Source organism: Lutra lutra, chromosome 4 (assembly GCF_902655055.1).
Source record: "Lutra lutra chromosome 4, mLutLut1.2, whole genome shotgun sequence".
Taxonomy (NCBI): Eukaryota; Metazoa; Chordata; class Mammalia; order Carnivora; family Mustelidae; genus Lutra; species Lutra lutra.
The window spans coordinates 111,631,069-111,649,751 of record NC_062281.1 but is presented as its reverse complement, the minus strand read 5'-3'; the positions used below and the strand labels follow the sequence as shown (position 1 = coordinate 111,649,751).

At 36.6% G+C, this 18,683-nt stretch overlaps 1 protein-coding gene across 3 annotated transcripts in view; it reads right to left on the bottom strand.

The window, feature by feature from the left end:
- Nucleotides 1–18,683, bottom strand: part of SASS6 (SAS-6 centriolar assembly protein) — a 49,539-nt gene that overhangs the window by 7,838 nt on the left and 23,018 nt on the right. For all 3 annotated transcript variants that reach the window (XM_047728054.1, XM_047728055.1, XM_047728057.1), the window contains 3 exons: nt 18,245–18,326; nt 17,431–17,567; nt 15,136–15,264 (listed from right to left, as the gene is read on the bottom strand). In XM_047728054.1, the coding sequence (XP_047584010.1) occupies nt 15,136–15,264; nt 17,431–17,567; nt 18,245–18,326 (348 nt within the window). The remainder of the gene's footprint in view (nt 1–15,135; nt 15,265–17,430; nt 17,568–18,244; nt 18,327–18,683) is intronic.

Here is an 18,683-nt window from a genome sequence, read left to right as displayed (position 1 = left end):
TTATAACAGAACAAGATGTTAGAACAATGATAACTATGAACAAGAATTTAATGGAAATGAGAAGTATGGGAAAAATGAAAGATAAAAAAGAATAAAATGGACTGGCAGAGATGACAAATTCTTTACCTAAAATACAAATTTCTCACTTGACAGAAATAATAGCATATTAAGCACTAAGGAAAAGATTGGTAAACGTTAAAACAGAACATTAGAATATAAAATAAAGCATTAAAAAAATGAACAGTCTCAATGGAAAAATATGTGACCAACTATGTGTAACTGGAGTACTGAAAGGAAAAAAAAAAATACAAAGTGAGATAATGATCACAATTTTCCAAGCTGTCAACTATTAACCCCTGACAACAAGTCCTCAATAAAAAGCCCTAAGTGGATAATAACATACATGTGCCACACCAAGGCATATCATAAATAAGTTGCTGAAAAAAAAAATATTACTGAGAAAAGGAAAATCTTAAAAGGACCCAGAGAAAAAAGTCACTTTCTAAAGAGATTCCTTTAAGTGGAAAAGGCCATAATTAGAAGAAAATTAGGAAAGGAAAACATTTCACAAATAAAAGCAAACATACACTAAAGGTAACAAAGCAATTACTTATGAAGCTAGATGAAGGTTGTAAGACCAAAGTAGCAAATTCAATTATTTCTAAAAAATTAGTTAAGGGGGATGACACACCTGGGTGGCTCAGTTAAGCATCTGACTTTTGGTTTCAGATCAGGTCATTATCTCAGGGTCGAGAGACTGTGCCCCATGTTGGGCTCCATACTCAGCACAGAGTCTGCTGGAGATTCTCTCTTTTTTTTTTTTTAAGATTTTATTTATTTGAAAAAGATCAAAAGTAGGCAGAGAGGCAGGCAGAGAGAGAGGGGGAGGCAGGCAGAGAGAGAGGGGGAAGCAGGCTCCCCACCAAGCAGAGAGCCCCATATGGGGCTTGATCCCAGGACTCCGGGGATCATGACCTGAGCCAAAGGCAGAGGCTTTAACCCACTGGGCCACCCAGGCGCCCCCTGCTGGAGATTCTTTCTCCCTCCCTCTCCCTCTGCGCCTCCACTGCTCACAGGCATGCTAAGATAAATAAAATCTTTAAAATTTAGTTAGGGGGACTTGTGAAATAAAAAGATGTAAAGCATGAAAACACAAAACCTGTGAAGGAGGAGGTAAAAATAAAGTTGTTTTACAATGTCTTTGAGTTTAAGTGACCATTAAGTTAATACAGACTGCTAAATACTTAGGATATTATATATGAACTTCATGGTAACCATCAACCAAATCTACAGTAGTTACACAAGAGAGAAAGAAATCCAAGCCTAACATTAAGAAAGTCATCAATCACAAGAGAGCAACAGAAGGAACAGAGAAGAACTATAAAAACACACAGAAAACAATAAAATGGCAATAAGTACATACCTACCAATTATTACTTTAAATATACATGATCTAAATGGTCCAGTCAAGGCACAGGGTGACAGAATGGATAACAAACAAGCCCCATCTATATGCTGCCCACAAGAGATTTGCTTCAGATCTAAAGACACATGAAGACTGAAACTGAAGTGATGAAAAAGATATTCCACAAAAACGAAGAGAAATAAAGCCTACACAGCAATACTTACATCAAACAACACAGACGTTAAAGCATAACAAAAGGTAAAGAAGATAAAGAATAATAAAGGGATGAATCCAACAAGCGGATACAACAATTGTAAATATCTATGTGCTGACCATTGGAGCACTTAATAGGCAAATATTAGCAGATGGAGAAATTGACAGTAATACAATGATAGTAGGGGATTTTAACACCCCACTTACATCAATGGATAATTCAGGCAAAACATAAGCGGGAACCGTGTCTTTGCATAACATATCAGACGAGATAGACTTAACAGATACATACAGAATGTTCCATCCCAAAACAACAGAATACACACTGCTTTAAAATCACGTGAAACGGGGATGCCTACTAGGTGGCTCAGTCGGTTAAGCGTCTGCCTTTGACTCGGGTTATGATCCCAGGGTACTGGAATTGAGTCCCACCTCGGGCTCCTTGCTCAGCAGGGAGTCTGTTTCTCTGCCTGCCACTCTGCCTGCTTGTGCTCTCTCTGACAAATAAATAAAATCTTTAAAAGAATAAAGTAAAATAAAGTCACATGAAACATTCTCTAGGACAGATCACATAATGGGTCACAAAACAGGTAACAATAAATGTAAGACTGAAATCATATCAACCACAACAGTTATGAAACTAGAAATTACAAGAAAAAAAACTGGAAAAAGCATAAACACATGGAGCTTAAATAACAGGCTACTAAATACCCACTGGGTCAATGAAATCAAGGAGGAAATAAAAAACTACATGAAGACAGGGACGCCTGGGTGGCTCATTTGTTAAGCATCTGCCTTCAGCTCAGGTGGTCCTAGGATGGAGCCCTCATCAGGCTCCCGCTCAGTAGGAAACCTGCTTTTCTCTCCCACTTCCCCTGCTTGTATTCCTTCTCTCACTGTCTCTGTGTCAAATAAATAAATAAAATCTTAAAAAAATAGAAACCAAAAATCCAAATGAAGACAAAAGAAAATGAAATCACAGTGGTCCAAAGTCTACTGGATACAACTAACACAATCCTTAGAGGAAAATTTATAGTGATAAAGGCTTACCTCAAAAAATAAAAATCTCAAACTAACTTTACATCTTGAAGGAACTAGAAAAAGATGGAGTGCCTGGATGGTTCAGTCATCAAGCTTCTGCCTTCAGCTCAGGTCATGATCCCAGGGTCCTGGGATCCAGCCCTGCATCAGGCTCCCTGCTCAGCGGGAAGCCTGCTTCTCCCTCTCCCACTTCCCCTAGTTGTGTTCCCTCTCTCACTGTGTCTCTCTCTAGCAGATAATAAATAAAATCTTTAAAAAAAGAAAGAAAAAAAAAAAAAAAAAGAACAAAGCCCAAGCCGGGGAAAATAAAGATTAGAGCAGAAATAAATGAAACAGAGACTAAAAAAACACCGAAAGAGATCAATGAAATCAGGTGGTTCTTTGAAAATATCAACAAACCTGACAAACTTTTAGCAAGACTCATGAAGAAAAGAGAGAGAAAATAAATAAAATCAGAAAGGAAAGTAACAGCCAGCACCACAGAAACACAAAGGATTATAAGAAACTAAAATGAAAAATTATATGCCAAAAATTGGGCAACCAAGAAGGGAAAGATTCCTAAAAACATACAATCTTCCAAAACTGAATTAAGAAGAAACAGAAAGGGGCGCCTGGGTGGCTCAGTGGGTTAAGCCACTGCCTTCGGCTCAGGTCCTGGGTTCAAGCCCCGCATCGGGCCTTCTGCTCGGCAGGGAGCCTGCTTCCTCCTCTCTCTCTGCCTGCCTCTCTGCCTACTTGTGATTTCTCTCTGTCAAATAAATAAAATCTAAAAAAAAAATAAAAAAAAAGAAGAAACAGAAAATCTGAACAGTTGAGACCAATTTCTAGTCAATAAATTAAATCAGTAATCAAAAAATTCCTGGGACACCTGGGTAGCTTAGTTGGTTAAGCATCTAACTCTTGATTTCAGCTCAGGTCATGATCTCAGGGTTCTGAGACTAAGCCCCACGTCAGGCTCTGCATTCAGCATGGAATTTGCTTCAGATTCTCTCTCTCTCTCTCCCTCTCCCTCTGTCCCTTTTCCCACTCATGCTCTCTAAAATAAATAACATCTTCCAAAACCCCCCCAAATTCCCAACAAATCAAAGTTCAGAACCAGATGGATTCACAGGCAAATTCTACCTAACATTTAAAGAAGAATTAATGTCTATTTTCTTGTCAATCTATTCCAAAAAATAGAATAAGAAAGGAAGCTTCAATATGTAGATATATTCTACAAGGCCAGCATTTCTGTCACAACAAACCCAGACAAGACACTACAAAAAAGGAAAACTAAAGGCCACATCCCTGAAGAACAGATATAAAAATCCTCAGCAAAAGGTAGCAAACAACATACCAAATATAATAAAAGCATCATTCACACTCCACATCAGGCTCTAAGCTCAGTCAGGGAGTCTGCTTGTGGATTCTCCCTCTTCCTCTCTCTCTTGCCCCTCCCCCTGCTTGCACGCTATCTCTAATATAAATAAATAAATAAATCTCAGGGGAAGGAAAAAAGCATCATTCACCCCATTTAAGTGGATTTATTCCTGGGATCCAAGGATGGTTCAATATCTGTAAATCAACCAATATGTGAAACACCACATTAACAAAAATCACACAATCATCTCAATAGATAAAAAGAAAAAGCATTTAACTTCAATGCTGATTCATGATAAAAATTCTCAACAAACTGGGTTTAGAGACAGCATACCTCAACATAACAAAAGCCATAAATGACAAACCCACATCAAACATCATATTGAATGGTGAAAAACTGAAACTTTTCCCCCTAACATCAGGATCAGTAAAAGGATGTTCACTCTAGCTACTTTTATTCAACATGGTACTCGAAGTCCTACCCAGAGCAATCAGACAAGAAGAAATAAATGGCATACAAAGTGGTAAGTAACAGTTAGACAATCACTATTTACAGATGACATGATACTACTGATAGAAAACCCTAAAGACTCTACAAAAAATACTAGTAGATTAAGTGAATTCAGTAAAATTGCAGGATACAAAATTAATATACAGAGTTGGTTGTGTTTCTATACACTAATCATGAAACAGCAGAAAGGGAAATTAGGAAAACAATTCCAGACACTCCTATGTTTACAGCAGCATTATTTATAATAGCTAAGTTATGGAAGCAGCCCAGGTGTCCATCAATTGATGAATGAATAAATAAGATGTGGTGTATGTATGCAATGGAGTGTTATTTAGCTCTAAGGAATGAAAACTTGCCATTTGCAATGACATGGTGCAGCTATAATGCTAAGCAAAACAGGTCAAAGAAAGACAAATACCATATGATTTCATTCATTCATGGAATTTAAGAAACAAAATAAGTAAAGGGAAAAAAAGAGAGAGACAAATAACAGATTCTTAATGATAGAGAACAAACTGCTGGTTACCAGAAGGGAGTGGGGATGAAGGGATGGCTAAACAGCTGATAGGGATATTAAGGCGAGCACTTGTGATGAGCACAGGGTGATGTATGGAAGTGCTGAATCATTATATTGTACACCTGAAACTAACATAACACTATGTTAAGTAACTGGAATTAAAATTAAAGCTTTAAAAAAAGCTGCTCAAATAATCTGAAGAAGCACTTCTCTAAAGATGATATGCAAATAGCCAAAAGCATATGAAAAGATGCTCAACATCACTGATCATTAGGGCAATGCAAATCAAAACTACAGTGAGATACCACCTCACACCCAGTAGGATAGCTACTATTAAAAATAAATAAATAAGACAAGTTTTGGCAAGGATGTGGAAAAACTAGAACTCCTGGACATTATTAGTGGGAACGCAAAATGGTACAACCATAATGGAAAACATTATGACAGTTACTCAAAAAATTAAAATTGCTGGGGCACCTGGGTGGTTCAGTGGGTTGGGCGTCTGCCCTCAGCTCGGGTCATGATCTCACGGTCCTGGGATTGAGCCCCGCATCGAGCCCCTCATTAGGCTCTCTTCTCGGCGGGAAGCCTGCTTCCCCCTCTCTCTCTGCCTGCCTCTCTGCCTCCTTGTGATCTCTGTCTCAAATAAATAAATAAAATATTAAAAAAAATTTTTAAGTTGCTACCAGCAATTCTACTTCTGGTTATATACCCAAAAGAAATGAAAACAGGGCTTGAAGACATATTTGTACACCCAGGTACACAGAAGCATTATTCTCAATAGCTAAACATGGAAGCAATTCAAGTGTCCATCAAAAGATAAACAAAATGTGTGATATACACATGATGGAATATTATTCAACCATATAAAGGGAACAAATCCTGACAAATCCAAACTGAACAAATCCAGTTGTACGGTACAACTGGAATGAAATCTAATGACACATGCTAAGTGAAATAAGCCCGTCACAAAAAGACAAATACTATACGGTGATATCACTTTATATGAGGTATTTATAATAGTCAAAATCATAGAGATAGAAAGTACAACTGTGGTTACCAGGAGCTGGGAGGCATGGGGGAAATTGGGAAATTACTGGTTAATGTGTACAGAGTTTCGATTTTACAAGATGAAAGGAGCTCTGGAGATGGCTGGTGGTGATGGTTGCACACTATTATGTATTTAACATCACTGCCTGTGTATACACAATTTTTAATTCTAAACTTTAAAAAGGTTGAGGGGCATTTGGATGGCTCAGTCGTTTAAGCGTCTGACTTTGGCTCAGGTCATGATCCTGGAGTCCTGGGATTGAGGCCCCTCTCGAGTTCCCTCAACAGGGAACTCAGAGCAAGGAACAAGGGCTCGGAACAAGGGAGCCTGTTTCTCCCTCTCTCTCTCTGTCCCCCAACTCATGCTCACTCAATCTCAAATAAATAAATCTTTAAAAAGGTTAAGACAGTGAATTTCATGTGTATTTTGCCAAAGATTTTTTTTTAAGTGGAGTACACTACAAAAGTTAAATTTTACTGTGTGTAAATGATACCTCAATAATCTGACTTAAACTGTAGCTGGAAAGTTCTGAAGCTCATCAATAAAATTTTAGGGGCACCTGGGTGGCTCTGGTTCTGAAGCATCTGACTTCAACTCAGGTCATGATCTCAGCATCCTGGAATCAGGTCCCACGTTAGGCTCTACACTCAGCAGGAAGTCTGTTTTTCTTTCTCCCTCTGCCCCTACTCCCACTGATGTGCATGTACATATACTCCCTCTCCCTCTCTCAATTAAGAAAATTAAAAAAAAATTTTTTTAGATACACTGAATAACACCTATAGATGAAAATGAAGTATCTTAAAAAACAAAAAACAAACCCACTTATAATTGCACCAGAAATAAAAGACCTAAGAATAAACTTAACTGAGGACGTGAAAGACACACACTCTGAAAATTATAAAACACTGATGAAAGAAATTGAAGACAAAACAAATGGAATGCTATATTATATTCACAGGCTGGAAGAATTAGTTTTGTTAAAATGTCCACACTACCCAAAGCAATCTACAGATTCAATGTAATCCCTATCAAAATACCAATAGCATTCTTCACAAAACTATAACAAATAATACTAAAACTTCTACAGAGGCGCGCCTGGGTGGCTCAGTTGGTGAAGCACCTGACTTTCGCTCAGGTCATAATACCCCAGTCCTGGGATGGAGCCCTGAGTCAGGCTCCAAGCTCAATGGAGAGCCTGCTTCTCCCTCTCCCTCTTCCCCTCCCCACCCCCTACTCGTGCGCCCTCTCTCTCTCCAATAGAATCTTAAAAAAAAAAAATTTCTACAGAATCACAAAAGGCATCAAATAACCAAAGCAGTTCATGAGAAAAAACAATGAAGTTGGAGGTACATTTCAAGATAATACTACAAGGCTATAGTAAAACAGTGTGGTTCTGCCACAAAAATAAACACACAGATCAATCAAACAGAATAGAGCACACAGAAATAAACCCATCCTTATATGGTCAATTAAACTATAACATTGGATGTAAGAATATAAAGTGAGGCAAAAGACAGTCTCTTAAACGAGTGGTGCTGGGAAAACTGGACAGCTCAATGCACTAGAATGAACCTGGATGACATTCACGTCATACCTAAAAATTAAATGGATTAAAGACCCAAATGTGAGACCTGAAACTGTAAAACTCCTAGAAGAAAATATAGCTAGTAATCTCTTTGACATCAGCCTTAGCAACATTTTTCTAGATGTGTGTCCGAAGGCAAGTGAAATAAAAGCAAAAATAAACTGTTGAGACCACACGAAAATAACAAGCTTTTGAAAAGCAAACCATCAACAGAACAGGAAACCTACTGAATAGAAATTTGCAAATGATACATCCAATAAGAAGTTAATATCAAAAATATATAAAGAAGTGACACGACTCAACACCACTCCCTCTCCACACACACGAATGATCTGATTAAAAAATGAGCAGAGAATCTGAATGGTTCTTCCAAAGAAGATATACAGGTAGCCAGCAGATACATGAAAACATGCTCAACATCACTCATCATCCATGAACAAAGCACTACTTAAATTAATTATAGTCCATCCATATACTAAGTAGTTATTAAATAACAAAAACATTCTGATACATGAAAATGGACCTATTCCAATAATACTGTTGAATGAAGTTAAGGCACAGAACAGTAGGCATGTACTATCTATGGTTAAATATACAAACCCTGATGTATACAAACATACATACATAGACAGGTACACACATATATCCTTGCATATGCCTTAAATATTTTTGGAATATATCAAAAAAACTCCTAACAGTGACCTTCCCTGAGGTGACAACTAGAAACCACAGGAGGGACATTTAGACACTATATCCTCTTGTACAAGTGGGAGCTTCCTATGTTCATATATTATTTTTTAAATAGTTAACACAAAATAAGCAAAAATTAATTTAGAAACATCTGGTGAATAAAGTGGTTAACTGCATTGAGGAATGCAGATAAAATCTGTCTCAGAATATACATTGTGGGCGAAACATTATCAAGATAAATCAATCCTCTGATCTTCACTACATTCTCATTATAGAAAATCCCTCACATCACAGTCTCCAGGATGAAATCTGATCATTGTAAAAGTTCTCAGTGAGGGCTGTCTGGGCGGCTCAGTTGGTTAAGCAGCCAACCCTTGATTTCAGCTCAGGTCATGATCTCAGGGTTGTGAGATTGAGCCCTTCATCATGCTGGTGCTGGGCAAGGACCCTGCTTAAGATTCTCTCTCCCTCTACCTCATCCCCTCCTGCTCACATGCATGGACTCTCTCCAAAAAAATTTAAATGTTTCGGAGTGCCTGGGTGCCTCAGGGGGTTAAGCCTCTGCCTTCGACTTGGGTCATGATCTCAGGGTCCTGGGATCGAGCCCCACATCGGGCTCTCTGCTCAGCGGGGAACTTGCTTCCCTCCTCTCTCTGACTGCCTCTCTGCCTACTTGTGATCTCTCTCTGTCAAATAAATAAATAAAATCTTAAAAAAACTAAATTTTTTTTTTTAAAATTAAATGTTTCAGTGATTTTATAATAAGTATTTTCTTTGACATCGAGTAACATCTTTTCAATAACAGTTTAGTTTAAAAGATACTATAGTTTGCAATCATAATGGGGTTTTTGCCACAAAATGTAAGCACCGCATCAGCAATGACTTTGTCTTCTTCACTGCTGTATCTCTTGTAACTAGAACAATGTATGACCATAGTAAACATTCATTAAATATTTATTGAATGAGTGAATCCTTGGCTATTATTGTCTTCAAAAATAAAGGAGAAATTACTTTGTCTATCTTGCTTTAAAATTATAAACTATTCTATTAGACAACATGGCATAATCTTTCAAAATACTCTTGTATGTCCTTCAGCATGATTTCGCTTCTTGCTTAATTTAGCTCATGTAATTTTACATCCTTACAGTTAAACATCTACTAGAAAGTACTAAATCTTTTTTTTTTAAGACTTTATTTATTTAAAAGAGAGAGAGAGAATAAGAGAGAGCGTGAGAGGGGAGAAGTCAAAGGAAGACTCCCTGCTGAGCAGAGAGCCCAATGTGGGACTCAATCCCTGGACTCTAAGATCATGACCTGAGCCGAAGGCAGTTGCTTAACCAACTGAGCCACTCAGGTGCCTCAAAACTATTAAATCTTAACAGAAACATTTAAAGACATCACATATATTGCAGATTCAGTATCATGAAATAAAATTTTTTTACTTCAACTAAAAAGAGCATGTTTTAATGATTATAGCTGCCAGCACAGGTCTACCTAGATCAGTGGTCTCCAAAGTAGGCAGTGATTGTGACCACACGCTGAGGTAGAAGAAAATCTCATAAATTTGATTTATATACATTTTCAATTTATATATTTGAGCATTTTATTAATAATAGATAACATAATAAAGCAATTATCACGTACAAGGCACTATTCTAAGCAAATGTATTAACTCACCTAGCTCTTACAATAATCCAGCAAGGCAGATAAAATTACTGTTCCATTTTACAAGTGGAGGCACTGAAGCATGAAAGTTAGAGGTTTCTTCTTTTTTGTCTGTTTCAGTGGCTGACCCAATTCACCTTGATAAAGGCAAGATTTAAACCCTGACAAAAATGAACTATTGGGACTTCATCAAGATCAAAAGCTTTTGCACAGCAAAGGAAACAGTTAACAAAACCAAAAGACAACTGACAGAATGGGAGAAGATATTTGCAAACGACATATCAGATAAAGGGCTAGTATCCAAAATCTATAAAGAGCTTAGCAAAGTCAACACCCAAAGAACAAATAATCCAATCAAGAAACGGGCAGAGGACATGAACAGACATTTCTGCAAAGAAGACATCCAGATGGCCAACAGACACATGAAAAAGTGCTCCACATTACTCAGCATCAGGGAAATACAAGTCAAAACCACAATGAGATACCACCTCACACCAGTCAGAATGGCTAAAATTAACAAGTCAGGGAATGACAGATGCTGGTAAGGATGGGGAGAAAGGGGAACCGTCCTATTCTGTTGGTGGGAATGCAAGCTGGTGCAAACACTATGGAAAACAGCATGGAGTTTCCTCAAAAAGTTGAAAATAGAGCTACCCTATGACCCAGCAATTGCACTATTGGGTATTTACCCTAAAGATACAAATGGGAGTGATCCGAAGGGGCACGTGCACCCGAATGTTTATAGCAGCAATGTCCACAATAGCCAAACTATGGAAGAACCGAGATGTCCATCAACAGATGAATGGATAAAGAAGATGTGGTATATATATACACAATGGAATACTATGCAGCCATCAAAAGAAATGAAATCTTGCTATTTGCAATGACGGGGATGGAACTAGAGGGTATTATGCTTAGCAAAATAAGTCAATCAGAGGGACGCCTGGGTGGCTCAGTTGGTTGGACGACTGCCTTCGGCTCAGTTCATGATCCCAGAGTTCCGGGATCGAGTCCCGCATCGGGCTTCCAGCTCCACGGGGAGTCTGCTTCTCTCTCTGACCTTCTCCTCACTCATGCTCTCTCTCACTGTCTCTTTCTCTCAAATAAATAAATAAAATCTTAAAAAAAAAAAAAAGTCAATCAGAGAAAGACAATTATAATATGATCTCCCTGATATGCGGAAGTTGAGAGGCAACGTGGGGGGTTTGGGGGTTAGGAAAGGAATAAATGAAACAAGATGGGATTGGTAGGGAGATAAACCATGAGACTCTTAATCTCACAAAACAAACTGAGGGTTGCTGGGAAGAGGGGGATAGGGAGAGGGTGGTGGGGTTGTGGACATTGGAAAAGGTATGTGCTATGGTGAGTGCTGTGAAGTGTGTAAACCTGGTGATTCATAGACCTGTACCCCTGGGGCTAATTATACATTTTATGTTAATTAAAAAAAAAAGATTTAAACCCTAACATCAGATTCCACCTTCTTAACCACTAAACTATACTGTACATAATATAGTAGTTGAATAGTATATGCATATAATTCACAAATAAATATTCACTAGACTCAAGCTCAACATGTTTTGTTTTAGGTTGTTTTTGTTTTTTAACTTTTGGGGATACATAATCAAAAGGATATGGAGATCAGTGATATAGGAAACCATGAAAGTCTAGCTCTTATATTCAGGAACATCCTTGCTATAATGATTCCTCCAATTCTAGAAAAACTATAAAGGTAATCTTGTAAGTCATATTTAGACCTATAAACTAGGCAACTATCTGGAAAGTATGTGTAGTATTTTTTGTCCTCACTTTGGACATTATATATATATACATATATTCCTGGAAAGCTGTTTAAGATTAAAAAAAAAAAAAAAAAGCAATTTGAAAAACAGTGTGGAAGTCCCTCAAAAAGTTAAAAATAGAACTTCTTTATGATCCAGCAATTGTACTACTGGATATTTACCCAAAGAATACAAAAACACTAATTCAGAGGGATACACGCATCCCTATGTGTATAGAAGCATTATATATAATAGCCAAGATAGGGTAACAGTCCAAGTATCCATGAGTTGACAAATGGAAAAGATGTGGTATATCTATATAATGGAATAGTATTTAGCCATATAAAGAATGAAATCTTGTGGGACGCCTGGGTGGCTCAGTTGGTTAAGCAGCTGCCTTCGGCTCAGGTCATGATCTCGGGGTCCTGAGATCAAGACCCACATCGGGCTCCTTGCTTGTCAGGGAGCCTGCTTCTCCCTCTGCCTCTGCCTGCCATCCTGTATGCCTGTGCTCGCTCTCTCTCCTTCTCTCTCTGTGTCAAATAAATAAATAAGATCTTAAAAAAAAAAAATGAATGAAATCTTGCCAACTGCAATGACGTGGATGGAGCTAGAGAATATAATGCTAAGATAAATATATGTCAAAGACAAATACCATACAATTTCACTCATACATGGAATTTAAGAAAGAGAACAAGCAAATAAAAAAATGAGAGTGTGTATGTCAAAACAAAAACAGACTTTTAATTACAGAGAATAATCTGATGGTCACCAGGGGGAGGGTGTTGGGGTTAAATAGGGTTAAAGAGTTCATGAAGTTTAAGGAGTGTACTTGTGATCACTTGAGCACCAAGTGATATATAGAACTGATAAATTACTATATTGTATACCTAAAACTAATAATACTGCATTTAACTAATTGTAATTAAAATAAAAACTTAAAATAGAATGAAAAAGCAATTCAATCATAATTCTCAAGAAAAAAATTGATCCAACATGCAATCACATTTGAGAACATTGATATTCATTAAGGAACATAGTATTCAAGAAACAAGCATTGGCAAGGATGTAGAGAAAAAGGAACCTCACACACAGTTGGTGAGAATGCAAACTGATGCATCCACTCGGTAAAATAATATGGAGGTTCCTCAAAAAACTAAAAATAGAATAGCATATGATCCAGTAATTCCACTACTGGGTATTTACACAAAGAATAAGAAAACACTAATTTGAAAAGATATATACACCCCCACATTTATAGCAGCATTATTTACAACAGCCAAGTTCTGGAAGCAGCCCAAGTGTCCATTGATAGATGAATGGATCAAGATAACGTGGTATATGTACAATGTAATACTGTCCAGCCATTAAAGAAAGTATGAAATCTTGCCATTTGGAAAGCATGGAAGGAACTGAAGGGTATAACAGTATGTGAAATAAGTCAAAGAAAAACAAAAACCACATGATTTCACTCATATGTGGAATTTAAGAAATAAAACAAGGGAAAAAAAAACAAAAAACAAACTGTAGAAGACAAAATGAGGGGAGGTAGGTGGAGGAATGGGTGAACTCAATGAAGGGGATTAAGTATACACTTATCTTGATGAACACTGAGTAATATATATAACTGCTGAATAACTACATTGTATATGTGAAATTAATACTGTATGTTAATTATACTGGAATTAAAATTAAAAAATAAAATATGGACAAAGTTAACAGTACAAGCGTTAGGTAACATTGTAAAAAAAAATAGTACTCCTTTAAATACACATATCTGATACTCTTTAACAGACAATGCAAGAAAAGCCAACTAAATGCACCTAAATACTCTTTACATAATGATATTCAAAGCATAAAAACTCAGGTTTAATTCTCATTTCACTGAGAATTCTCAGGCTCAAAAAGTTAAAAAGAAGCATAGGCTAAGCAACACAGCTTATTTTTAGGGCAGCCCAAAACTAATTTGATAAAGGATTTATAATAGCAATCTCAAAGTCCTCAATTCAAAATATTCTTTTCAGGGACACCTGGATGGCTGAGTCAGTTAAACATCTGATTCTTGATTTCGGCTCAAGTCATGATCTCAGGGTGATGGGACTGAGTACCACATCAGGCTCCATGCTCAGGGAGCAGTCAGTTTGAGATTCTCTCCCTTTCCCTCTGCCCCCGCTCCTCATGCACACATTCTCTCTCTAAAATAAATAAATAAAATTTTTTTCTTCTTCTTTTTTTTTTAGATTTTATTTATTTATTTGACAGAGAGATCACAAGTAGGCAGAGAGGCAGGCAGAGAGAGAGGAGGAAGCAGGCTCCTCGCTGGGCAGAGAGCCTGATGTGGGGCTCAATCCCAGGACCCTGGGATCATGACCTGAGCTGAAAGCAGAGGCTTTAACCCACTGAGCCACCCAGGCACCCCTTAAATAAACAAATCTTTAAAAAAAAACTCTTTCAAAAACATTTACTTGTCTCTATAATTTACAAAAAATCAATTTTCACCTAATGTTAGGAAAGAAAAAGAATCAGTGGCTGGTCTGAGCAGATTAAATTATGTAAATAAAATTATAATACATATATGAAAACATATACACCTAAGACATTAGTACTCCTAAGACATTAGTACTAACGATGATGAAAAACTCAAGGGGATAGAAAAAAGCCTTAGCAAAAAGATCACATTGGAGGAAATGCTAGGTTATGCTATTTAAGATAATGTTGCCAGAACTACATTTTAGAATATGCTACAAGTCTGCCTTATCAGACCTTTAAACACTGGCAACAGGGGCACCTGGGTGGCTTAGTTGTTGAGGTCATGATCCCAGGGTCCTGGGATCGAGCCCTACATTGGGCTCCCTGCTCAGTGGGAAGTCTGCTTCTCCCTCTCCCACTTCCCCTGCTTATATTCCCTCTCTCACTGCTGTCAAATAAATAAAGTCTTTAAAGAAAGAAAGAAAGAATAAACACTGGCAACAGAATCCAAAAATGTCACCAGAGCTAATATATCAACAGTATGAAGTCAGTGATGCTAGTTAGGCTTCAGAGTTGTAATCAAGAACGAATAAAGTGGAAAAAGAGGCTGAATGGGAATAAAAAAAAATGTAAGCAGAATGATGTCAGCTTTTTACAAACCAGTGTGACTCAAGAAATACCATATGGTACAGACTATATTTCCTGTAAGCATAAACTAGATATTTGGGAATATATTTATGTATTACCTAATACTTAGCAACTGACCAAAGGCTAATCTTCAAGAAAAAAAAAGTGTTTGTTAATAAATTGCTATATTTTCCCCCAAAAAAGTTATTAGTTAATTTTTCTACCTTTGGTCCTGAAATTGGGTGGATGGTATTTTTGGCAGATATAGGATGAGGAAAAGTATTTTGGAATGCAAATGCAGAGGAGACAGGATAACCAATCCCACAAGTTGGGTAAGGAAGTCTACCATCAACCTAAAAATAAAAACATAAAAAGGTTAAGGATGAGATATTTTTTGTTATAATACTAATACTTAAAAGCACTATCTTAGAGGCCAATTTTATCATGACACTATGAAACTCTGCTTTATTATAATAGCATGAGGCTAGGATACCTTTAAGTTTTCTAAAGAGTGGCTCTACAAGCTTAGCAAAATAAGCGACTGGACCTGTCTTTGAACTGAGTTCAAACAACGACCTCTCTGAACCATCCTGGTTCTCTATAGGTCTTCCATTCCTGAAAAGGGGGAATGGGCATAGGGTGGAGTCATAGATCAATAAGCCAATCAAACATAAAATAAAAATAATTTTCTGCCAGAATGAGAACAAGATACATGTTCTTACATAGACTAATTCAGACCATAATTTGCTTTGCCACTAAGTTTCAATATGGCGGCAACACCATTAACCAATGTCACCTAAAGACTAAAAAAGAACGGAAACACAAACCTTAAGAAACAATTGTATACATCACTGGCTGCAAGACAAAAAACATCTACATAGCTATTTATCATAAGTCATGAAGGGTAAGCATGTTGTTTTTCAAGTCTGTAATTCAGTACTGGGCACTTCTTTTCACACCTTTTCCCAATTTAGCAAAATATATTCCTTTTTTTAAACATCAAATACAATCTGATTTACTAGTATAGATTTAAAATTCAATTAGATATGTGCATTTTAAATCCTCTCCCAATGCTCTCCAATCAAAAACTACCAGAAACACATCTATAGGTATACAAGGTGGGTTTATTGCTCCTTACAAACAACCGAGACTGCATATCGTGGGAAACATAGTAAGGATGTGGCAGTACACAGGTGTTAAAAGGGACTTATATGTTAGGTGATTTAAGAGAGTTTAAAAAAGTGTAGCTTTGTTGTGGATCAGACGCTATCTGGAAATGAGGATAATTGTATGACTGATCATCTGAAATAAATATTATTAGGTAAGTCGGGAGGAATATTTTATTAAGGCCAAAACTGTAATTGGTAAAGAAGGAACAGTCAATCATGTTAGCCGGGATAGGAGAATCCTTGCCCATTCTATGGTTTAGCATTTTTCATTTTTTAAAATTGTGTTCAGATATGATTATGAGGTGGTCTTGTTCTTGTCTTGATCTGTCACAGTCACAGAGTGGCCTTGCCTGATGTTGATATTCTGTGAAATTATTTATGTTCAACAGAAGAGCCCCAAGACCTAGTTGTGAGTCAGGCCAGCTCTCCTAGCAACACCAGGGCCTTGCTCCCAGATGTAAAGAGCTGCTGTTCTTTTTCTCCTCTCTAATTTCTTGCAAGGAGAAAGCAAAAGACCTGGTCTTAGGAGATAGAAAGCTTAGATATCATAACTTAATTTCTTCTAGAATCTAGAGCTGACAGGCTGATAAAAGGACATTTCTTTCTCTTTTCTTTTTCAAGTAGAGTTCAGCTTATGCTGCTGCTTTTTTTTTTTTTTTTTTGATTTGACAATTTTTTAAAATTTAATTTCTTTTCAGTGTAACAGATTTCATTGTTTATGCACCACACCCAGTGCTCCATGTAATCCGTGCCCTCCATAATACCCACCACCAGGCTCCCCCAACCTCCCACCCCTCCCTTCAAACCCCTCAGATTGTTTTTCAGAGTCCATAGTCTCTCATGGTTCATCTCCCCCTCCAATTTCCCTCAACTCCCTTCTCCTCTCCATCTCCCCATGTCCTCCATGTTATATCTTATGCTCCACAAATAAGTGAAACCATATGATAGTTGACTCTCTCTGCTTGACTTATTTCACTCAGCATCAGTTTATGCTTCTTCTATCATAGTTTCAAACTTAAGCCCAAACTCTGTTCTTCCTTCTTAAGGTCCCCAGAGTACTCCCTTCTTCAGAACATTTGGCATTACTCTGGTTATTACTGAATGATTTCTATATCCAATTAAATTTTAAAAATAAGTGTGCCCTTGAAATACAGCCTCTTTGTTAAGAGCAAGTATACCTGTATGTCCCACTTCCAAGTGGGACTTAAACTTTACCTCAGTGCTAACAGTTATAGGACTCTAGCCATATTTGTACCAGCACCTGAAGTCATGAAGACTTCCTCACAGTCTGGGAATATTTTAGTTTTAGGTAATTTACTAAGACCACTCAAGTCTTAATTTAAAACATACCACATTTGAGTTAGGAGAAATCCCACTTCTGATTATGTTGCTGCTAGAATGTACAGGTGGAGTGGTAGAAGGTCCCAATCCATCTTGCTTTCTCACTAGCTGATTTTCATTTAGTTCTTTATTTAACCATGTGATTACTTAAATAAAAGAACAAAACAAGGTAAAGAATTTTGACTAATTTTTCTAATAACTTCAAACATCTAAAAATCATATTGAGATTTTTTAAATTTCAAGTCTTTAAAACTATCTTATATCACAAGAAAATATAGGTTCACCTAAATTTTTGCCATTAAAGACTCTTATTTTAGCAACTGCCACAGAGAACTCCTTATTCTATTACTATCAGAAGCATACATTTCTGCTAGTCAAGGATCTCTTTGAAGGCTTTCATTTCTAGAATATCTTACAGTTTATTTGAAGTTCACACTCTTGTCTGATAACCAATACAAAAACCAAAAAAATGTTAAAGGCTTAATCTTACACTTTAGTTTCAAATAATTACGTTATTACTATTAGATAAATACAGCAATTAAAATAAAGTAATAAAGAAGTTTGGTGAATTTAAATTATAGTCAATATTTTCAACACTTAATTTTGGGTTACTGACACATGTAATATGGTTTTCTTTATATTGATAACAGTTTTACAGGGCAGCTGATATACAAGTTTTATAGCAAAGACATCAAAACAATATATTTAAAATAAATTTTTTGGATGTAGCAATATCTTGATTTACTTCTATGAATTCAAAAACAATTTTCAGAGTAAGAACACAATTACAAACCTCATTTACATAAAAACATAAAATACTTACATTTTTCATTATTTTTTAGAAGTTGTTTGCTTTCTTCAAGCTTTTGAACGGTAGCTTCTAACTGTTCTTGTAATTTGCACACCTGAAATGTCAATCCTCATAAGTATAATAAAGGCTAAATAAAAACTGAACAAATGTATTTCTATTAATTAATTACTATTAACTACTATTTAAAAGAAAAAGTTAATTATAGCTCAACTGTGTAACACTATACGTATATATATATATACACACATATACTGTACATGTATATGAATACTGAAGGTATCTGAGCCATGATAACCAACTTTTCAAACTGAAGTAAGTTAACTTCTGTTGAAGCTAGTCATGTTCTTTTTGGGGGGAGAAAAGCTAAAGCTCTTCTCTAATATAATAAAGTAGAAATTTTAAAAGTATGTCTGAGAAAATGTTATACTTTGCAAAAATATAAAATATTCAC